This window comes from Acanthopagrus latus, chromosome 22 (assembly GCF_904848185.1).
Source record: "Acanthopagrus latus isolate v.2019 chromosome 22, fAcaLat1.1, whole genome shotgun sequence".
In the NCBI taxonomy this organism is placed as follows: domain Eukaryota; kingdom Metazoa; phylum Chordata; class Actinopteri; order Spariformes; family Sparidae; genus Acanthopagrus; species Acanthopagrus latus.
Window position 1 is genome coordinate 2,141,899 of NC_051060.1, and position 24,973 is coordinate 2,166,871.

General features: G+C 40.8%; 1 protein-coding gene across 2 annotated transcripts in view; it reads right to left on the reverse strand.

The window, feature by feature from the left end:
* Positions 1-84: 84 nt before the first annotated feature.
* The window catches only part of nt5dc1 (5'-nucleotidase domain containing 1), a 77,823-nt gene continuing 52,934 nt past the window's right edge, over positions 85-24,973 (reverse strand). The window contains exons 9-12 of one of the 2 annotated variants that reach the window (XM_037085500.1): positions 17,821-17,942; positions 9,026-9,199; positions 5,327-5,495; positions 85-2,761 (exon numbers count right to left, since the gene is read on the reverse strand). In XM_037085500.1, coding sequence (XP_036941395.1) covers positions 2,649-2,761; positions 5,327-5,495; positions 9,026-9,199; positions 17,821-17,942 — 578 coding nt within the window. In that variant the 3' untranslated portion in view covers positions 85-2,648. Of the gene's footprint in view, positions 2,762-5,326; positions 5,496-7,101; positions 8,953-9,025; positions 9,200-17,820; positions 17,943-24,973 lie in introns of those variants that run through there. The other variant, XM_037085501.1, reaches the window with a different exon arrangement.

Genomic DNA, 24,973 nt, shown 5'->3' on the forward strand with positions numbered 1-24,973 from the left:
GTGTGTGTGTGTGTGTAATTTTTTTGTATGTAATTCCTTCACACACACACGAAACACACAAAATGAAAAAAAGAGAAAGCCATATATAAGAAAATTGTACAACATTTTATTTAATTGACATTACTTGAACACTGTAACACAGAATTAATCTGTCCCTGTGTTTTTTAAGAACTTAAGACCACAAATGAATCCAACATAAGGCAAATGTGCATGTCAAATTTTCCAGGTCAGATGAAAAAAGAAGAGTACAATCACAACAGCCGTATGCATAAAACACTTGCACACACAGTACAAGAAATAATTCACTTATGATGACCAATCTCACATACATGCTAATAGCAGCAAGTTGTATATGCTGCTTATTGTTTTAATATTCTCACTTCATTTGTGAGATGGTGGTCATCTTAAAGGAACACTTTAACACTTGGGAAATTTAGTTGATGACTTCCTCAGAGTCAGTTCAGAAGATTGAAACCAGTATCATCTTTGTGTGGATAGCATTGAGACAGATCCGGCTTGTTTCGCGCCGCTTAACACAAGGCCTAACATATACTTGCTAGCAAACTAGCTAGCAGCTAGCCAAGAAACTAGTCCCACTCAATCAAAACTTCCCAAAAACTTGAAACTAGTTTAATTTACATGTTGTATCTTGTTAATGTAAAACTTTAAAATAAAATCAACATGTATGTATGTCATGATTTCTATCAAACTGGAATTCAAGGTGTGTAAGTACAAGCTACCTACCGCGTACTCCAATGAAAGGCATTTATATTTGTATCCTGTGCCTGCCCCTTAACAAACTAGGCCACTGCTGCCCTGCCCTTAAATCAGCTAACTGTGCTAATCAGATATGGAACAAGGGTAAAGGAGTTAGCTGTCTTTCTTTATATTAGTTCAGACTAAATGCTTGTTAGCTAACCTTTGCTTGAGTCTGACATGAATGAGGTGACCATGTAGCATCTCAAATGTCCTGTTGCTGTGTTGAGTCACAATCTTAAATTTGTACATCAGAATCTTCACCAAAAGATGAGGCCCCATCCATACATATTATGCTTGGCTCTAGTTAGACATTAGATGTACTGACATGCAGATCCATAACTTATGAGTGGGATGGCGACTAAGCTGGACCCAATTAGACTGATAATAATTTGGAACTGGCATGGCTGGGCTCCAAGCTTGGTTCTCAGTTCCTGTAGACCAAGGTGAGGATGGAGGACCTCTAGTTTGTACAGTTACTTTTTGGAGGTTTTGCTTTGTGACACATTTGCTGGCTATCAAGATAAAACAGTTTGACTGTGGCCTGGTCTTAATTCGACACAAGGCTAAACACCAGAGATGAACGAGAAATCAATCTTCTGCGACTTGACAGCAACAAACAAATACACAATTTGTCTATGCACACCGACAAAATAACCATTCAGAAGTCGGCTAAAGCAGATCTCAATCTGGTACTGCATATGAATGAAGCACAAGTAGTCCACATTTTTACACAATCACTCAAAAAGCACAGGTCACTGTTGCACCAAAAATTATACAGAGAACATCTAGCATAGTCTTCATCATTAATTATTATTATTATTATTATCATTATTATTATTATTATTATTATTACTGTTTCCCAAAGTTGTGTTTTTTGAACAGCCAACACAAAGGACAGCATTGTGCCAGTTCATTAGCAACAATGACCTGAAGATTAACAGCCTCTACGAAAATCACACAGAAGAAACATTAGACCTTTAACCTCATGTTAACGTTACTAAAAGGCATACAATAAAACTATTTTTAAAAAGAAATCACAATAGCTGTGTTATACAGCAAAACTGACACAATGATTCAGAAGAGTTTTGGGGACAAACAGACCCATGGTTTCTGCTATCCAGTAAATACTGTGCTTTTACCAATAAAATCACCACAAGTACGACATATTTAAATCTCTCCAGTCATACTCTCAAAGCACAATCTGAACTGGTGTTGAAGGTGGTGGAAGCAATTCTAGAGAAAGCACGTGAGTCTCATTCCCAGGTCATCACATATCAATGCTCTAGGTATCAGTTGTTTCCATGAATAGTTTCAATGCCCAGTAAATGGAAATAATATTTCACCAGAACATCTCCCATTTGTGCATGACAATGAACTTTCAAAACTCATGGAACCACACCAAACTGATCTGACAGAAACCCTGCTGGAACCATCTGGGTAATGCTTACCGTGGATACGTTCTTGTGGCTAATCACTTCTGGGGTAAGGGGACGGTAGAATGAAAAAGTTAGAAGAAGTCAGAGTTACCATGGAAATGACACATGAAACAATAAAAAAACACTATATTTCCTATTATTACTGTGTGCAGACACACACACGCACGCACACACGCACTTATTATGTCATATTTCCACATGTACAGTACAATAAACCACAAAACAACATTCAAATGTAGGCATTATTACAGAGAGATACTGTGGTTTACATTCACATGGTTTCTCTGGATGGGTGAGGAGTGTATGCTTCCTGTGCTCCACAGATGGTGGCGGGGTCAGGTGGGAAACTACAGGCAAAAATGGAGGCACATTCCTCTCCTGAGGCAGAGGGGTAAGGGAGGATTTTTTTTTCTACTTTTTCCTTTTTTTTTGAAGATTTTTTTTTTTTTTTTTTTACAACAAACTCTCGCACCTCTTTAGCAAAGAATCTGGAGGCCTTGGGTAGTAGCCGGTGGTGCAGGGCTTGTCAGGAGAAAACCTGAGGAACTTGTAATCCAGAGGGAGATCTACAAAGAGTCAAATCAAACAGAAATGTCAATTGCAAGTTATCCACTGCACGTGCAGGCCACGTGTATGTTTAATTCACCGCTGCTGCTGAAAAAGTAACACAGATGTTCTAGAATAATAATTCATTATTCAGTGGAAAGGCACACTCTGTTCTAAACGGCAGGTAGTAATCTCTCAGGCCAGAAAATGTTGGACTTGCTTTTGTTCATGCATTTGCCTCCATTTGCCTCCAAAGAGAAAAACAACAAATGACAGCCCTGCTGACACAAGTGGGATGACAAAGTGACTACCAGTTAGTTTCATAGAGACAGAGAAAAATGGCTAGATGCAGTTTCAGGATGGGCGGATCCAGGAAGCAAAGGTTGTACTTTTTTATGGAGAGCTCACAATGTCAAGAAGCTACAGATGTGTGGGTTTGAAATGTGTGACTGTCTTGAAGTAGATCAAACGCAGCTCGCTACAATGTCCTGACTACAACGTGTAGAGGGTCTCCATCCTGACAAAACCTGATTGATGATCATGGACTTCCTGTACGCTTGAAGTTGCAAAGCATCACTCCATGAAATTCTCTCAGTGATTTGATAGTATTTCTATATTTTGAATAGAAACCTGCTATGCAACCATGTGAACTATTACATGCAATTGACAAAGTGGAGTCTGAAATGTCTGAGTAGCTGATTACTCACATTCTTTTATCCTTAAAGTTACAACAGGTGTGTTAAACCCTAACCTTCCAAAAATGAGGAAATCGAGCCTGAAATGTTTCGTCCTCGATACCGTGATGATAAAGGAAAAGGAAAGAGGGGTCTAGAAGTATCTCATCACTTTGACTGCGTTCACACTAGGATTGCAGTCCCAAAACGGGACGTAGCTCAGCAATAAAACTTTGATCAGAACTCACTTTAAGCAGCAACCAGCCTGGATTTGCAATTCCTTCTCAAGTTGTATTTTCTCATTCCTCATACAATCAACTTTTATCTGATTGAGCTCAACACCATGAATTTCTTCAAGGAAAGTTGCACACAGTTGATCATGTCAGTACTATACAGACATGGAAAAGTGCTCTTGAAAAGAAATCTGGGGGCAGTGATACGCAGCCAGAAGGAGGTTATAATAGCAGTGTTTGTTGCCCACCTGTGAGTGTGCTATTCAGAACAGGTGTGAACACTTTATTTACACTCAGACCGAGTTGCACTCACGCTCGGCAATCCGTATCACGCCCAATGACATTTGACCCCCAAAGTCCAGTTTGTTTGACTGCTCTGTACTGTGCTAAAGCTGTCAAACAAGTGATCCGTGTGAAATAAATAGACTTAAGCTCATCGTTCTACAGGAGACTGGCACCACTGCTCTGCAGCAGCAGTGGTGGTTGGAGATTATTCTAAATTTGGCTGCACATCTGCATCTGGTTCAGTTTCTGACTTGATTCTTGTGAATGTTTCTGTGTCGAAATGATGGTGAGAAGGTTTTTGATGTGGAAATGATTTTTTTTTTAACCACTAAAATTTTAACACCAGATTGTTTGTTCCTGTTTCTCCATCATAATTGTGACTCTTGGTCGTGTTTTGGGAAACATATGGATGCATTTAGTCAGATACACTGGAAAACATTCACATTGCTTGGTTTTAGAAACTGTTCTGCTTTTGTCACCGTGTTTATAAGCTTAAGAAATATAGTGCCAATGTGAGAGTAAAACCTTTATTTCCTATTTCCAGTTTTAGTCTCTTAGTAAGACGCCATCATCTTTTATGAGTTGCTCCTGGTTTACCCTGCTTTTAATGCAGTTTTCTGATAATGCAAATTCAACCTTTCCTCAAAATTGATAATATATATGTACTTGTGTATTTGTATAGTATTTCTTTCCATCAGTACAGTCAAGTAACAATTCTATTTCAGCTGTCACTCAGGTTGCTTTGACTTTCATTGCCTGTAACTTGACAAAGAAATAAAGCAAAACCTTCCTGCATTGATGTTTCACACTGAAACTTTACAGCAGCTTACATTTCAAACCTCCATATTCCATACATACTTTTGATTTGTAATATTTGTAATAAGTGTTTGTTTTCACCAAAAGATCAAATTAAAAATGGTATAGTATATCAAATGGTAGTTTAAAATATCAGTTCAACCCAGAATACAATAGTAATCATTATCTCAGTCAGCTACAGTGAGGATTCTGGCTCAAAGAAAGACTGCAAATAAAATCTTTTCAAATGAGTTTAGGATCATGGAGCCTCCAAAGATTTGGATGACTGTTCCTTTATATGGCTTATTTAATGTATACATTTATAATTTTCAAATTGTATAATTATTTGGTGGGCTGTGCTTAAGGAATTATGTATTTCTGCATCATGGCTACGTCCCTGGCACAAATGGGGTGAACCTTGCTTTTAAGTTGAAGTGATTGTACAGCTGTTGAAAAGCTAGAACAGGACTGGTGAATAGGACTTGACTCTGTTGACTTATTTGTTTGTGTCAGCCACACTCACATTTATTATTGAAGTACTGTTTTAACACTGTGCTCTAACACTGTGTGCAACACTGTTTTGTCTCCCTCCACATACCTGCTATGTGCTCCACACTAGGGATGGCCATGGTGCTGTATTTATGAATGCAATGGCAGCACCAGGTCAGTTTCTGGCTCTCCTCGTCCCCTCCTCCGCTTTTATGTACGTCCACAAAGTAGGAGCCCCACTGATTGGACACGTCAGAGGGGGCCTTCATGCCCTGATCCTGTTGAGACAGTAGAAACACAACTATGTAACTGTGTTAAGTTTCATTTCAAACATGTACAGACCTGATAAGAGGAGAAGGAAATTCTACCCTGAGCACGGGGAGTAGAGCAAGACTTTAAACTGGCTTTAACCCAAGCTGCTTTGAGGGTTAGTGTGACTACAGCTTGAATCATTATTTCCAAGAAATTCCCCACCGTGTTACTCATAATCACTCTTAGAACATCAATATCAATATAGAGATGTGATGAGCAGCGGTTGTTGTGACAACAGGATGTGGTCTAGCAAGACAGAAACCTCCCAAACCAAACTGATACATGTGTGCTTTGCTAATGTTTCATGTTAGTAATGTGAGCTTGAACTACTCAGAGAGAGGATACAAATATCTGTGATCATCAAGTTTTTATGGTGAATTGTACCCAATACATTTTTAAAAATAACAGTCTGAAGGAACCAAAAAAACAGGATTGCCTGAGGTATCTATAAAGATGGGCTATTAATACACTTCAGCATGCTGATGCAGAACTCTCACCTAATTCAACACAGATGACAGGGCTGGAACTCATCACAGTATACTGCTTATTTGTCTGCCTACAACCTACAATCTCTCGCCTGCACTATTAAGTGCACGCATGCGAATTAGACCACTGCCTTGTCACTGCCATCAGATTGGGTGTTCTAGATAATGCTGATAAATGAAAATACGCCAAGCCAAGGGAAAAGGAAGTCATCTTTCTCATAAACATCATGACTGCAACAGTGTCAGTAATGTTCTCATCCGGCTCGATTGAAAGGAGCTGATCTGTAAGATGGCTATCAGGAGCAGATACAAGCATATTTCTACCTTCTTTCAATTTTTCGATCAACAACGTCTGTGTTAAACTCAAACAGAAATATTATTAAACAGAATTTTTAGAAATTTTAATGCTCAGCCACCTGGTGGAAATGATCCTCTGTGCTTATCTAAATAAAACTAAATCAACAAACCTACTTTTAAGATAACTCCTCTTTAATACAGGCACTCCACTCACCAAATTAACCTCTTCCCCAAACACTGATAATCTAATCATCGTTAACGATATAATATGTAAGATTTCGACACCGAAATGTTTAAAAATAACTAGTATAACTATGTATTTTGTTATGTTGAGCAGAATCCGTTGTGTTTATTCTTCCAGAAGTTTTGCTTTGCACCCAACTCTCTGTCCGCTGTCTGGCTGTGAGTAGGCATTTAAACATTTGGGTATCTCAACGTGTTGTCGCAGTGCCAGGGTTGTACTTGCTACTTAGAAAGATTCTCACTAGTGGTACGCTGGTCAGGGTATGACAGCATATCTGAGCCACCCAACCTGCATTAATTACCCACCCATACCTAGTCTGACCTGCAAAAATCTCCAAGCATCATATAAGCACAATTATTAAGACTGAGGATAAGACCAAGAGCAACACTCCATGCTGTTGTGCTTACTGAGGAGCTTATCCCACAACCGGGGGCAGAAGAATCCAGAATAGACACTCTCTCTCTTTTCTCTTTTTCCTTTCTCCCCCCACTCAAAGGAGTGGGAAAATCTTGGCTAAATAAATCGGGTGAATCAAACAAACACATGAATTGTTCCAAATGGCAGTATTTATTGTTGAATGGCAGTGAAAGAAGAATTTTGAACACAAACTTTGCCTGTCTTTTTCCAAAACAAAAGAAGAAAAATGCGTAATTCCTATCATCAAAGGTGTCTTGTGCACAGCACTGCTTGAGGCAGCATAGAGAGGAGAGGATCTGTTTAACAGCCATCTCTCCAAAAGACAAGGACATCCTCCTGGCACTCATCGACAGGGACTGCAGGTAACGCTGCTTTGCCATCTATTGTCCACCCGCCCAAACCCCTGATTATTTTCTTGTAAGCTGACCAAACCACCCAACCCGCAAGTTCAATAACCTTAACACAAGAGCAAAGGGCTAAGGAATGGATGAATCACTCTGTTTATCTGCTCTAATGAAAGCTGCAGCATTAGCAGCACTGCACAACTGCCTACAGTACTAACTTATTTCCAAGGCCAAGAAGCACATCATTAACTTTGTTCTTTGCTGAAGTTTATACTTTCTAGCAACTCCAGACAATCTTGTTCGAGATGTGTTACATTTGCCAAAAGAATGAGTTATTATAAAAAAAAATATTTTGATCATAGTTAGGTTCACAATGTATTATGCCATATGTGATGACATCCATCAGTTCATTCACATTGTCACTAGAAGTAATTGGTATGATTGCCCAAGAATGACTGTTAGTTGGTAATGAGTACATTAATATAAATGTCTGTTGACTTGTTTTGTTACTGATTATTATCTGTCCCAGGAATAACAGATTAGCCTGAAAAATCTGGCCAAGTCACTCAGGAAATGAGAAAGCAGATAGAGACAGAAAAGAGTTCATAGTTGGGGTGGTATATTTGGAAATGTGTTCATTTATTATCTCCGAAAATACACAGTGCACCACCCACAGACTCACGTGAGTTCTTCCCTGTCAGCTTACATGGGCTTATATCCTCTTATGCCAGCTTTGTTAAATTGTGCTATCAGACTTTACTTTCATTGTCAACTCAAGGCCTCTTCCTCTGACCCCGGCACCTCTGTTCCATCCACGGAGCTTTGTTTAAACATGAGCTGTTGTTCTTGAATTCCTGATAAGTTCAGTACAGCCATCTGGCAGATGTACTTTGCCCAAAAACCAAGAATGTGATTCAGCGAGGAGAATTTCCTTTTGCTTTTATTTATCTTATTTCCAATATAGCAGATAAAGACAGGACAATCCAATCTGATTTGCCCCACCTGACATGACTGTAGAAATATCATATTCAAGTGTGGATTACCAACTAGGTAATATGGGCAAAGAAGATCTGTTTAATGGCCGAGCTAGAAGCCCCATGTTAACTGCATATCATTTGATTTTGATCATTTGTTTATTTGTGAATTTGATATGGAATCTGCACCATTGAAATACAGTATGAACTACAGTATTTGTGTTTGATCATCAATCTGTCCATTTTACACTATCTGTCCAGGGCATGGCCAGCAGGACAAGCAAGATGCTCCATCTCCAGCAACATCAAGGCATTCCAAGGTCAGTCTGCCTGTCATCCAAGGTTGTGATCCAGGCAGACTGTGCCAACTAACAGGGCCAATATGCTGCATGGCTAACTGAGCTACTTGCTAAAGGCAACTAGTCATTTCAGCTAAAGGTGGCTATAGCAGGAGCAGCAGGCAGCAATAATGTTGCCCCCTACACTTGTGATCTTCTTATTCTGTCCAGTTTTACAAATCACACCTTTAACGGAGCCAATACACATAAAAACAATGATTCAAAGAACCCAATAGGGACGCATCAGCTGACACAAATTGAATATGGTGGCTCTCCATGGTGGCCAGAGGAAGAGGAAGAAGCTCACAGAGTTGGGGGTGGGGGCTGTGGATTGAAGGCTAGAGGTTAGCGTGCAGGAACTGCTGCTAAATGGAAACAGCTGCTTCAGTGAACTTACCTCAAACTTTCCCTTTTTCTCCGACGGCTCTACTTGGGCCTCATTGGACATTGCGGCGTCGCTCTTCGGAACACCCTCCCCCTCCATTTCCTCCACGATCATCACTGTCTCCCACTTCCCAAAGGTACTTGCAGGGAACATGTCCGACCTCATGCTATCTCCAAAGTACACTACCTGCAGGGTTAGCAAACGAGGTGACAAACTTCAAACGCTTAACTTGAATTCTTCTTTAAGCAAGAGTCAAGGTAAAATGGCATGTGTTATGGCCCCCCGGGTGAACAAGACCAGACATGACAAGTCTGCAAAAGTCATTACAACTTCTTTGACCATCACATCTCTTTTGTCCTCTACGTCTGGAAAAATAGCAGGCTGGGGCAGGATTTACTGAAGCACATTCCAAAACTGAAGTGCAGGTGCACATTGCTCAAAGCTTTGAAACCCATTTCCATGACTTCTTATTTCTATTCCCTTCCCAGAGGCAGAGGAAATGGAGTGAGGAGTGGAGAATGCGGAAGATTAAAATGACAAGAAACAGAAGTCTGCTGACACTCTGAACACAGGGAAAGGGCTTTATAGTAAAACTTCATAGCAAAGAAGAATTTTTTTGGTTATAGATCTTTATACCAATCTTGATGTGAATAAGATTCAGGATTCAGGGATCCTCGGGGGGTTCCAGGGAAGTCCCCAGCAAAGAGTGGAATAATTGTTTTCACTGTAATTCAATCCATTAATAACACAATGGCAGACTATATAATCAATTTGTTCATGATATAGTCTTGGCTATTTTTTTTTTTTAAATATTTTTGTCTGTTTTTCCCCAACCCAAGCCAATATCCAACCTCAATGAAATCTGAAGACCTGAACTTTTCATTTAGCCACAGTAATCTGAGTAAAATGTATCTATGTGGAAGAGCTGTCTAGTAAAAATCGAGTTCTTTATCATCATCGGAAATCTTTACAAGTGAACATGATAACAGGGGAAAATGTAAACTGTGGACATCACAAACAGGGATGACACACATGCCTGTTTATGTGTGTGAATGGCTTAATAAATTGAGCTCTCTACAGGAGTAAGACAGCTATAAAGAGGATGTAAAGCATTTCAGTAGCTGTGTCTCATCCCTCCCCCTCACAGAATTGTGCTGTGTCTCAGGCCAGCCCTCCACATGTAAACAAACAGATGGGCTAATCAGGGTGCTGCGGGCCAGGCCTGTGAGGGGGGGGCTGCAGGAATCCCATTTCCACCAGACTTTCCCAGAAGTGCCCACAGCTGGTGTTCATACCCTGCACCTCTTAATTCTCAGCGGTGCTGCAGCCAGAGTCATGGGATCACCATGATAAATATTTACAGAGGTCAAGGATTCCAGCATGGAGGCAACATATCATAGAAGAGATTCATTGTGGATGAATACAGTCACACTAGCCTGAACAAGACTGAGCTCTGCACGAGGGAAAGCCCCATTAATGGAATCAGACTGCAGGCTTCAGTTAAATTAGCTGGACAGATGCTGATGACACTCTTCACTATTTGTAAAAGCAGACTTTAGTTATCTTTTATGCCTAACCCTGAACATGACTTGATTTCTACCGTCCAACTTATTTTGGTGTGGTGTCAAGTTATATAACCTTTGCTGAACAGCCTCATGGTAGGACTAACCAACACAAAGCGTGGTATGCATTGACATTTACAGAGTGGGGAGTGGGAGTTAGTCAATTCTATTTCTGCTCAATATCAATTTGCCGTTCTATAGATTTTTATTGATACTATTATCAGCACCAGCTGCTGTGTACCCAACTGATTGATGTCCCCCAGGTCCTTGCTCCTATTCATTCAGTTCCACCTCTGACCACCATATCCACAACACTGGACCTGGACCTCATAGTCTAAACAACACTACACCCATCCCCATAATCATTACACTCCATCAGCATATCAGACACTGCCATACCCACTCTGTGAACTTTGTTAACCTCAGACCGCTCACAGAACAATCGACCTCTCCAGTCAACAGGCCACCTGTCACCATCAACATGGCACTTTTTAATGTTCGCTCTCTTTTAAATAGAACTTTATTAATGAATGATGTGATTTTAGACAGTAAGTTAGACTGTCTTCCTCTAACTGAGACATGGCTTGGCGCTGACGCACCCGCTGCTCTCACCGATGCTTCCCCACCAAATTTTAATTTTTCATTTTCTACTAGAGAGGGTAGACGAGGGGGCGGACGGCAGCCATTACCCATAACTCCCTAACCTCAAATGGAGTGTTTTTTAACAGTTACATGTCATTTGAGCATCATGCCTGTACTTTTAGCAGCCCTCCGATTCTCTGCATTAATGTATACAGACCACCCCATCACTCTGCTTCATTTATCAATGAATTTTCTGAACTGTTATCAATTATCCACACCTCTTATAGCAGGATTTTAATAACTGGTGATTTTAATCTACACGTTGATGTTACCTCGGATCTGATATCCAGAGAGTTTTTAAATCTTTTGAACTGTCTTGATTTTAAGCAGCACGTCATGCAGCCGACTCACAACAGAGGACACACTCTGGACCTGGTCAGAACCCATGGCCTGTCCATCGGTGCGTCCTCTGTTGCTGACCTGGCTGTGTCTGACCACTACTGTGTATTTTTTAACATCACCAGTTTTAACCAAAAGGAGGCCCCGGTGAGAACAGTGAGGAGGCGCTGTCTAACTTCTGAAGTGGCTGCAAATTTCATGAGGATTTTACAGAGCACTCCTGCTGAATTTTACCTGCACCTTGTAATGTTATCATAAGATAATTTTAACAGTAGACTGAAGTCAACTCTGGACTCAGTAGCTCCACTTTTAACAAAAAGAATAAAAAGAAAACCTACACCCCCATGGAGAAAAAAAACGATGAAATCAATGATCTGAAAAGAAAATGCAGGAGTGCCGAGAGAAGATGGAGAAAAAGTAAATTGACAGTTCACTATGAGATTTTACGTCAACAACTCAAAAACTACAGTAATGCAATCAAAAAGGCACGAATTTCCCATTTCTCACAACTCATCACCAACCATAAAAACAACCCCCGGTTCCTCCTCTCTACCTTTGATATTTTACCAGGTTCTAACTCTAATAAAGTTTTTAAGACACCCACAGATGATCTTTTCGAGAACTTTGCAGACCACTTCAGAACCAAAATCAAGGACATCAGTTTTTAAACATCATGAACTGCTCTCTTCAGACGGGTGTCTTTCCCACTGCCTTTGACAAGAAGAGCAACTTAGACCCCACTGTTTTTAATAACTACCGATCCGTGTCCAAGTTACCGTTTTTAAGTAAAATTTTAGAAAAGCTGTTTTTTAACCAAGTAAATGATTTTTTAAACAGAAAAAACATCTTAGAAAAACATCAGTCTGGTTTTAGGAGAAACCACAGTACTGAGACAGCACTTTTAAAGATTTTAAACGACATCAGATGGAATTTAGATAACAAAAAGCTCACAGTGTTGGTTCTACTGGATCTAAGCGCAGCTTTTGATACAGTAGACCATCACATATTATTAAACAGACTCAGCCATCTGGTTGGCCTCTCTAGTACTGTCCTCACCTGGTTTTGTTCCTACCTCACAGACCGACGTTTTTATGTAAGTATGGATACATGTTCCTCAGGAACCGTGAAATTGGATGTGGGGTTCCCCAAGGGTCAGTTTTAGGTCCACTTCTTTTTAATCTTTACATGCTTCCTCTTGGGGATGTCATCAGGAGATGCAGCATCAGCTTCCATAGTTATGCTGATGATACCCAACTGTACATTGCCGTGTCTCCTGATGACACAGGGCCTATTGATGCCCTTTTTAATTGCATCATAGACATCAAGTCATGGATGGCAGTGAATCTCCTACAGCTCAACCAGGACAAAACCAAGGTCTTTATGGGTCCTGAAGGCCAGAGAGAGAAACTTTTACCAAAACTACAAGATCTTAAACCAACAATATCAGTAAAAAATCTCAGCGTGATTTTTGATTCTGAGCTGAATTTTATTCCACATATGAGAAATATGACGAGAATAGCTTTTTATCATCTTAAGAACATAGCCAGAGTCCGCCCGTTTCTCTCCCAGGCCAGAACGGCAGTGCTAATGCATGCTTTTATTTCCTGTCACTTACATTATTGTAATGCCCTGCTCTCTGGTCTTCCCAAAAAGAGTATTCTAAATCTCCAATTATTACAAAACTCAGTTGCACGCGTGCTGACCAGGACCAGAGGGCGGGTGCACATTACACCAGTTTTAGAGTCACTGCATTGGCTCCACGTCCGCTTCAGGATCGATTTTAAGGTTCTTTTACTGGTTTTTAAATGTCTTAATGGCCTTGCGCCCTCCTACTTATCTGACCTGCTTTTACCATATCAACCCTCGCGGACCCTGAGGTCCTCCGGCACTGGCCTTTTATTCATACCAAAACCAAAAACTAAAACCCATGGTGAGACGGCATTTAGCCACTATGGACCCCACTTGTGGAACAGCCTGCCGGAGAGCCTCAGGTCTGCAGAGACTGTTGATATCTTTAAGGGAAGGTTAAAGACGCACCTTTTTAATCAGGCTTTTAACTAATATTTTAAATTCTTATTCCGTTCTTATGTGGTATTTTATGTTGTTGCTTCTATCTTGTTTTTTTAAAATGATTTTAATCTTAAATAATTTTCTCTGTACTCGGTACTATTTTAGTTTATTTATTATCTTTTATCTTTTTAGCCTTTGAACTGTTCACTCCATGTACTTATCTTTGGTCAGGGTTTTTATCCTATCTTGTGTTTTTAGTTTTTAAGGTTTAACTCCAGTGTTTCCCCAGGGTGGCCCTCCACACTGGGAGCTGTGTCTGGGCTGCTGCTGCTGGGGGTGCTGTCCTTGGGTCCCTTTGGCCCGGCCAGCTGTTGTCTGTCAGGGTCGGGGGGCCCGGGCACTGGTGCCCCCTGTGGCACAGCCTGTGACTCCTCCCAGTGTGGATGGCCCCAAAGGTGGCGCTTCCTCAATCCTCAGTGCCTTGCCATGTCTCCCTATTGCCATTAATAAGAGTGTGCAGGTGTGTGTGTGTGTGTGTGTGTGTGTGTGTGTGTGTGTGTGTGTATGTGCATGTATGTAGTATGGGGGGTGGGAGGGAGGGGCTTTCTTTATTCTTTATTATGTTTCTGTTTTTCTTGTGTAAAGCACTTTGTGCTGCACGTCCGTGTATGAAAAGTGCTCTATAAACAAAGCTGATTTGATCTGAAGTTGATATTATGTCTCCTGTATTAGAGTCATTATCCTTCTTTAGATGTCTAAATGTGATGTACTTTGGATTTAAAGCATTGGCAAAATGGAAAAACCCTCAAGTCCAGACTAGATTTTAAAGTATCCAGCCAGTAAATCCCACCCCTACTGACAAATCTGACCGGACTATGTGACTGGTGTTGACCTATAAATAATCATGTGTTATCCTGTACTGGAGTCTGAGACAAACAGGGATTGGAAAATACCGATAACATCATGCTCAATGAACACACACGCATATGACCACATGGAGTTGCCAGAACTTTCTTAGAACAATGAGAAAACAGGAAACCTACACACCAGATCACCCAGCAGACAGAACAGCACACACATATACATGCAGGTGTAAGACACGCACACACGCTCACACACACAAACATTGAAACAATTATTGGAAGTTCCATGACATTGAGGAAAGAGGGAACAATGAGGCAAAGAACATGGTGACATTGTGTTGGTGGTCCAGATCATCACTAAGAAACTGTGTAAACAGCTAAGGTAGAAATGCTCGGTCACTTTTTGCAGCCCGGTCTCTGTGTCGATTCTTCTCAGAGTTTTGGCTGCATGATTACATTTTGTAAACATTTACTACAACACCCCCTGCACCGGGGCCCCTCGCCAAAGCCACTCCCAGCACCCCATGAAGACGCACTGTCCGATGACTGCCATACAGTGTGTGTATTGGTGCATCATTTTCATCATGTCTCATTCACATGTAAGTTAACACCTAATATTACCATATTGTATGCTAACAACAAACATAGCCATTACTAGTATTGATAGCTGTCTAGCTAGCTTTGTTAGCATTCAAAACACGTTTTGAAAAATGATACTGATGCTGTAACTGTTGGTTAGCTAGAAGCAGCTGGCTATGGAAACATTAGATAGGACAAAGATAAAACAACAAGATTAGTGGTGGGCCTGCTGCATGTTTATTCTGTTACCCTCAGTGACTCACAGTCAAAAGTGAATATCGTATTTGACTCATAATACGATGTATTGCATGGTAGAGCTTCACTGATGAGAGCATCGCTGACTCTGATGACATGTACACACCAGAGTGAAGCACATCATCAGGTCAGGGAGGAAGTGGAGGCAGAGGCCGTGAACATGGGAGAGCGACAGGTCAGGGAGCAGATGTTCATCTGTCGAGTAGGAGATCTTCAAGCTCAAAGGATTGCACACAAGCAGGTTTCTAAAGTAGAACATTACTTGTGCTTTTTTTCTAATAAACACAACTTTTAACCATTTGTGTTTGCACAGTATATTGACCAGGCATGTAACTTGGACACACAAGTTGGCGAAACGCAGCCCAACGTCACGTTGCTGTGGCCAGTCACATTGCTGGCGATCAAACCACAGTGGAGTGTAAAGGTAATGTGTAATTCACTCAGTGCACTGGTTTAAAAACACCTTTTTTGTTATCTGTGGAAGTCGACAATCACTGTAGGACCTGCAGAGGCAGAGTAGAACTGGTCAGTAGCAGGCATGCTTCTTAGCATGGCTGAATGCTACAGAGGGAACTCATCTGACATTTCACTGTGGAGCGATAAGTTTCACTTACGATCACTCGGTTTGGTCTTCTGCCCCGGTTTAAAACATACCGCAATGATATGCCTCCTATCTCGATTGTTCAATCTTATTTTTTATCCATCAGTGTGGACAAAAGCATAACAACATGGCAGCTTTGCCTTTCAGCAAACTGATCAGCAGGGGTTCCGAACACTTCCCACATACTGGACTGACACTCCCGCATCGCTGCACCACCCTACAGTGTTTCAACACTACGACAGATTTGGGCTGAACGCTGCCTTAACAAGTCCATTATTTGTGCTGCACACTGTGTGGGGCCTGGAGCACAAGCATAGCAGGTCAGCAAGACAGCAGGGCAAAACCCCTGTTGTCATTTAGTCTCATTTAGGACCAAATATTATACTTCTATAAGTCGTAAAACATTCTGGAAACAGAATTGGATCATTACAGTTTTTTTTTTTTAATAAAGGGTATGACTCAGTGTGATCCTGGGCTCCCAAGGTAGTACTAAATCATCAACCTGTTGAACAAAGCCATATATGCTGGCTTGCAAAAGGAATATCACAATTCAGTCATCAACTGTCACAGCCCTGAATCCTAACTCTGTTCACAGAATAGAATGTACCCTGTACCCGGGCCTGAACGTCTATGATCATAACTCATCAGCTCCACCTGACCACATCCTGTTTAGCTCTGTGCCAAGAGGGAATTGAAATCTTCCCTGAATGCCTCTATTCAGCTCACCTGTATTAAGTCCTGTCAGGTGAGAGTGGAGAGAAGTGAAAACACTTAGTGCCTCAGGTCACCCCAGAGAAGTGTTTAAAGCAGCAATAAGTGCAGGTTGACATTGAATTCCAGTAGCGCTTTCTCCACGTGGCTTGGAAACAGAGGAGGCATTGAGCAGAGGGTTGGGAGGAGGGGTGAAGGAGCGAGGGATGTGTGATAACGGGTACTGCTGGGTGGACCCTGAGGCTGGGCTGCCTCAGCTGTGCCTGAGCCTGACCTGAACAATCGGGGGTTATAAGTGTTATGTTTCTGTCTTTGGTTAGCACTGTGGACTATAATACCTACAAGCTCTACAATGCTTTGAAATGTCACTGTGACCGGGCCCTGCTACAAACCTTTAAATGGTTGACAGTGAAGTTACATTCACTAGCAACTTCTTAGCTAAATTCATTGCATTACCCTTAATTTTCTACCTCTAATATATATATATATATATATATATATATATATATATATATATATATATATATATATATATATAACATAATGTTACACAATGTTCTGCAGGTAGCCAGAGGCTACTGTAGGTTTGGTGTTTAAATGTAGCATACTAAAATGAAATTAGGTCAATCAATTTTTGCAAAATTGCTCTCACCATAGTAACTATCAATGGCTTGCAAAACATATATATATTCTTGGATTTTCTGGCCAATATATGATAATAAAGTAAAGAAACAAGATTTTGATTGGTGACAGTTGGTGGTTGGCTCTAAAAACCCTAATCAGGACACCAGTGTTTCATTTCATTTATTTTCAGTCCAGAAGCACTGTGGCATGTAAACAAGGGTCTGTAGAACGGAGAAGGTAAATCTTGCTTTTATCAAGCAAGGTACTCTACCATGCCTGAGAGGTAAAAAGAGGTCTTTGATTTGAGCAGAAAGCGTCCTTAAGAATAGGCTGCATTGTATGCACAGCATGAAGTATGAGGGGATCTGGCAGCACATTTTATCTGCGGCTGCCCAGCATGCTGGCACACGGCAGCCCTGTCCAAACGTCATGCCAAGGGCCACGTTCCCTCTCTCATCACACCACTGTGAATCTCTCTGAGCTGATTTATCATGAAACCCTCATCTCTGTCAGCCTCTGCCAAAAAAGTTGGAGTCAACATCAAAGTGAGCCTGAGACGTCTTTCAGCCAGAGGTCTGACTGCTTGCACCAAGAACACACAGTACAAGGTGGCTGGCTGACCTTGGGCTCTGGTTTTCCTGTCATGGTCTTGAGCAGCTCATGGAGGTGAGGCCAGTTTCCCTGTGAGTACCAGCCAGGTTTGTCCAGCGATGGCAGCCCCTCGCTCTCCTCCACGTCACTGACTGAATGAGAGGAGAGAGAATCAGACACCACAGTTTGACCAAACAGCAACCTGTTACATGACCACAAAGCCTCGAGTCATCCAGCGCCAAACCTCGTCAGCTCAACCTCACCACAGCACACACCAGAAGGCAATAAGGAAACACAAAAGCAAAGGCAGAATGTAAATTATGTGGACAAAGACTGCTTCCAACGAACCCACTAATTCAGAGGTTCCTACCTGGGGCTCCAAAGAGAACTGTCCAAAGGTTGTCATGATTAGCAACACAAAGTAATGTCTTTTTTTGCCTATTTTCAGTGGACTTGATTAAAGTTTGTACTTAATATCCAAGAAACCCAAGGATACATGAAAATGTATGAACTGGGTTTTAAACTGCTCATTTCAAGCAAAATTCATATATATGAAAACAGGCCACTAGACTGTTCTTGATGCATTCTCTATTCCAGCAGCTACCACCTCAGCTAAGCAGTTGGGGGGAACCAGGTTGTGAGTGAAAGCAGGTGTGAGTGCTTGTGACTGGTCTTGTCTCAGTACAACTCCATCATGAATCACATGTAAGCAAGGAACACTTCCAAAGCCTAATTTTACCTTCCAAAAATGTCATAGCCATGCTTTCAGCCATGAAAAACACTGCCTTCCTAAACTCATGAATGATTACTGAGGATTTTACCTTGTTGGCTGCAAGTTACATGTTTCTCCAACTAAAGTCCAACTAATGATAGGATTAAAGTTTCCTCTGTTTTTTTGTTTTGTTTTGTTATGTTTATGGAATTAACAAACAACAAGCTGTTCTAGTGGAAGACACACACACACACACACACACACACACACACACACACACACACACACACACACACACACAAAGGTATCATCTAGCAAAAAAAAAACAACAACAAAAAAACAGAAGTATAAGCTTCTGGACCATCAGACTATAGAGAGGTTGTGACTCATTCTCAACACTATCAGTAAAGTAGTTTTGCTTGTGTCTGCTCTTACTGGCTGTAGCTCATTGCATGGCTCCCTAACCCCACCTGTTTTTGTCGCAGATCTGAAAGCTGTTGCCAGCTTTGCTAATTGGCACTAAACAGCAAGTACTGTACAAGTACAAGTACAGTAAGTGCAGCCGAGGCTGATAACAATGTCATTAGTTTTACAGGTATTTCAACATAAACAAAATATTGGCCAAAGTGAAAATGTGAGTTGCTGGTGGCGAAAGATGAAAAGTCAGTTGATTACCAACATCATTAAGGGCCTGTGTTCACAGGCCGTTTTTTGGGGGGGGCAGGAGCACTGAAGTCAAGCACTTGTGTGCCAAGATAAAAAAATGCTGCACATGCATCTTGTCTCCATGACAACAATATCTTGACAACATGACACTGCCTCTTTGCAGTTTGCTGTCTGTTTTTTATTTGAGATTGGGACATCAGAGCAAGGAGGATGTGGTTGCTTGACATGATGTGGAGGAGAAAACAACACGTTGAATACTACTGCCTACACCAGGAAAAAGAAAAAGAGTGATGGTGACGTCACCAGCGCCTTTCAGAAAAGTTGAGATTTTAAACTTGAAGCACTAGGAGTGGACGCACAAAAAGGTGAGTTGGAACAGAGACATGTGGTGCTGTGCCTTTTCTCTGGGTGGCCACCTGCTGCCTCAGACAACGGGAACTATTAAAAAGAAGATACTGGCAGTCAGAAAAAAATACGAAGCGTACATGGACCCTAAGGTCTTCTTTTGCAGACCTTAAATATCTGGACCAAATTTCAAACCAATGATCCATTAAGCCTGCCTGTGGATGGAAAATGTTTACCTTTGCTTGGTAAAAATCAAAACTGCAAGACTTGCACGAGGGGTCACAAAGAGTGATATGTGTAACCCATACATTGATCTTTTCCTTATCCTAACCACTTGTTTATATGCCTAATCCTAACCAGATCCTAACAATGGAACAATCCCGTTATAAGACATTGTTTTTGTACAACATGTACAATTAAGAAACAATGCATTCACAAAGAGATTTGAAAATCAACGGCTACTATCTAGCATTGACTGAACACAATAAAGTGACAACATAAAGTTATACAGAAGGTGACTCTCCTAACCGCTTGGTTTAGTCTCTTCTTGCGCTCTGTGGTCACTTAAACTGGGTTAAGTTCAGCTGAATTCATGATACAGTTGTTCCACGTTAAAATGTTTTTTTCAGATTGATTCTGCACAATACCAAAACCAGGAAGAAACAACTTATATAAACACATTCCTACATTGTGAAGCTGATAAAAATCGTTATTTCTAATCACAACATTGTGTGACAAAATTAACAAAAAATTAGCTCTGCTGTATAGGTCTATACTGATATGTAAAGTGAACAAGCAGAGAAAAAGTTAGTGGGACTTGCTGTCTTTCTAATTTCACTGTGACCAAACCCTTACTACAATGGTTTCAGTTCTTTTGGAAGACCTTGGTTTTGTCATACAGACCAAGTCACCAAGAAGGCATTTTCAAGTGTACTCCCAGGAGGCTCTTTTAGAAGAGCTCTCTTTTGTGGGAATGAAAACTAAGTTGGAGCCTGAACAGAGGGCTGTCTATACAAATTCCAACAGCTAAGTTAGGATGCACTCACAGCTGAAAACAGCTGTGTGCTGTGAATTGAAAAGAGGCTGATGCAGGTTGTGAGTTTGAACAAAGCAGTGCAGTTGTGGGAGGTTGAACAATGATGTGAAAGTTGCTAGAAATAAGCTCTGTAGAGCTGGGGGTTTGGTTTGTCACTACAACTGACCATATTTATATTGCATATCATTTGAATTACTGTTGCTGTAGAAGCAAGGAGTGCAGCTTTAAACTAAATGATTTCTGTTTATCATTTTGGATAATTATACTCATGACTTAAAGTAGCAATACTAGAAAGCACAGAAGTCATAGTGCTGCATACATTCTAAGGATGGATTACATGAACAACTGTTTAGTGTAAATTATCAAGTTCATTGTTGAATGACAGCAGTTAGTGTTGTGCTGATTCTATCCCTCACCATGAGCAAACAGAGAAGCTGCTTTTTTTGCCGGGTGACTTGCAGTAACATTAAAAAATGTTTACCATTCCATGGCAGGACACTTAACAGGACCTATTACAGCTCCAGACTGGAGTTATACAGTCAGGCTGTGCAGAACCATGACTCTATATGGCCTTCTTAAATTCTCAAAACTCTATACAGAGATCTGAGCTGTGGATTCTCATGATCTCTATAGAACACAACTAGTAATGCATTATTTGTTAGCACAGAAAACTATCAGGCTGTTTCAATACTCTAATATTCTGTCAAATGATGACAAAATATCAAAATCTATATAGGCACATTTTTCGCTAATAATCTCATCAGATTGTCATGGTACAAGTGGACTCTTGACCCACGATGCATCCTGGAAAGTGCCAAAGACATGGTGAGTCCAAGTTTTTTGCTCTAAATCACGTCACATAATTACCTCCATTCAAGTGCAGGAGCCACCTGGCTCTGCTGCCGGGACAGATGCTGTTTTTCGAGTGGAAGTGTGACTTTTCAAGACTTGCAGCACGATAACCGCGTTGTTCATGTACACGCTTGTTCATGAAACGAAACTCACATTTTCCAGCAGCAACCTCAACCAGACGGACCAAACAATATAGCAATAAGATAGAGAGCTCACAGGTGTAGACATACATCTTTTCAATACAAAGCAATGATGATCGAGTCAAGGCTTAGTTACGACTCTGGACTAATACAAGACTGAAAGCAGTGGAGTGATGTTGTCTATAGGGGTCTATGAGGTTGACTATAGCCTATAGGCGTGTGTTAACATTATATAGCCAGTTGTATAGTACAGTGAATCTTGATGATTGGACTAATCACCAATTTTTTTGATGATCTTATATTTTCTACAATTTCTGATTTACATTCATGTTATTTATGATATAGCGTCTTAATATTCACTCAAAGTGCCCAAAATTGACGCATTTAACTTTTAAATTGTGCAAGATTTTCTCCTGGGGAGCAGAACCAACTCCACCACCCATAGCCTTACAAGCTTTAACTATAACTTACTTCAAAGGGCAAGTCAAAGAACCTAAGATAAGACAAAAATGTGACACAGATACAGTAACATATGTAATGCAATTACACATGTAATTACTGCAATTACCAGGCAAAGTGTAAGCAGAATTTTGGATGTGAGTGCTGAAGTATGACTTGCAAAAATGTGTAGTTCAATCTTGGTCATCACCAAGTTCACGAGTTGTGAAGCATAGTTAACTGACCTATGATTAGTGTTTAAAATGTATTTATGCAGTAATCTATGATCAGGGTCATTAGAGCACCCAAGTGATCTTCTGGACAGATGGTGGTATTTATTTTGACTGACTGGTATTTAACAGCACCAGGTTAAAGGAAGTCACTCTCACTGACAAAACCATGGTGCTATAGAGTACAGGTCACCACAGGTTCAAACTGAGGTCAAATATGCTATAAATATTATGACAGGGGAGAGAGAAAGAGCAGGGATGAGCACCTGCACATGTTGATGTGTACACACACATGCACACACACACTTATGGTAACAGCTGTGAGAACACTGGACTTGAGAAACAGAAGAATGAGTGGTATGTGGTCTGGAGGTCAAAGTGCCAAATATGCAGCCCAGATGAGCAGCAGCTTTGATGACAGTCTGTGGCATTTTTCCTGAAATAAATAGATGATGATGTGCGATATCTCATAGAGCCTGAGTTTATGGAGTGATTTTTGTAACACCTGTCTCTGACTTATTATTTGCGGATTACAGACACAGTCTTCAAGGGTGTGCACAGCTATACTTTTAGCCTTAGGCTTACCAAAAAAGAAATGCCCAAGGGTAGTTTAACCTTGTTTCACATTTGCATTAATTAACACTTACACCAATGTTAAAGGACCAAACAACAGTAACACAATAGCTGGTAGTGTCTTTGGCAACTTATATGAGAAAAAAAAAAATACTGCAGTTATACGTGGAGAAGCATCTGTCATCCTGTCTGTCCTACAGACTATTTGTCACATTTCTGCCTGAAAACCAGCGTCTGTCCCTGGCAAAAAAAAAACATTTTCTCACCAACTGTTGACGTAGTTACTGTCTCGAAAAAAATCACTGCAATGGTCAGCCCTCCTGACCGAGACTTCAGTGAACTTTCCCCCAGAAAACAACCCCCCTCCTGAGTGAGAGAGTCGGACAGCGTCTGCTGTTTACTGATGGCGATTATGCCATGTAACAGAGAAAAAACGTGTCTTTGTCACGTTCCACAATGCATAGCAGGTCAGGATCTCAATCACAACACATTAGAACTGCATCCATGTGATTATACATATAAACAACATACAGGTGGAAACCGGGTGAACACCAAGGACATTATATTAAATCGGTAGTAACACATTTAAAAAGATGCATGTCTCTATGTTGTGATGTGTACTGTCACACCTTCTGGTTTCACAAGGTTGGCATGCTGTATGAAATGACGCACTGGACCAGCTTTACAATTCAGTGTGAACAAAGAAAGCGGCAGAAAGGAGAGCCTTCATTGCTGTGATATTGTGGACAAGGGCTTGTCTCTACATAACTAACATGAGTGGCATTGGCATCAGCTAACTGGAGACACCTCAATGTTAGGGATACATTCATTAAAAAGAATATAGTGTCTTAACACAGAATGTAGTTCTTCAGTGTATCATCCTGTCCTGCAAGCTGTGAGAGGTAGCATAACATCACATTATATTTCCTTTGTCAACCAAATGCTAAGTTATTGACTTTGAATCGTGCCTGCATAATGTTAGCCTGTCTGGCTAACAGCTGAGTCAAAGGGTTCAATTAACAGATTGGACAGGTTTGCTAAGTTGTATCCTACTTAGTAGAGCAGTGAACAACATGTCCTTTGTATAAGAACCTTATGGAGCTGTAAAGAATGTTCCAGGGAAACACAGAGTCCTGTGTTAAATGTTTTGTGAAAAGCCTATGTTCACCATTCTTGGTGGGCTTCTGAAGCCCAAACTAAATCTGGCAATGACAGCCTCAACACCTGGGTGACATTACAAGTGCCATTTGCATCCATGCATTTTTTTTTAAACTTTTCTACAAGTAAGTCTGCAGGTCTATCCCAGCATGCACTAACCATGAGGCAGGCTACACTCAGACAGGTTCCCAGTGTATCACTGAGCTAACACATGTGTCATGTGACTCATCATGTCTTTGGACTATAGGACTCCTTACTAATGTATTAGCTAATAATTGACTGTATACTGCTTACTTACTTAATTGTTTTCTTATTGTGACTCTCATTGTCAAATTCTTACAACTAAACTTTATTAGCTAATAAATTAAAAAGAAAATGTTTAAATACAATCTAACACATGATGTTTCCAACTTAAACAGAAATGGTCAGTATGTGTGGAGGCCAGAGGAAGAGCAAGTTCTGATGCTTTTTTCTGCCAACGTGGCAAAATTCAGGAAGAGTGAGGGGGAGGGAGAAAAGAATATTTCAGAGAGTGGATCATGCCGTCTTCACACATAATGCATCCCCAGTGTTATTGCTGGCAGGAAGACAATCCAGATGAGGGAAGCATTCCAGCAAGCTGCCCCTGCCAGCGCACACCTTCAACATGAGCAACCAGGATCAGATTCCTGGGATAATATGAGATGGAAGACAGCCCAGGAGGGGAACTGGACTTGTGAACTGTCCTGTGAACTGGTGATCACAAGAATCTGAGCCAATGGAATGCTGGCAGCTAATATAAATCTTACTGACATAACTAACAGATGTTTGAAATCTTAATTTCAAATTGTGAGTTGAAGGAGTTTACAGCTGGACTGTTCTATTGTTCCCTATGATATACTCATATTCGAAACAAGATGTGTATGTATGTAGTTACTGCAAATGGGTCTACTATTAAATGTATGGGCCATTGCAAAATCCTATAGCTGGCCTCCACGTACTTAATAGGTATCACACAAAGATATAAAACTTTGAAGTCTACATGGAACAAATA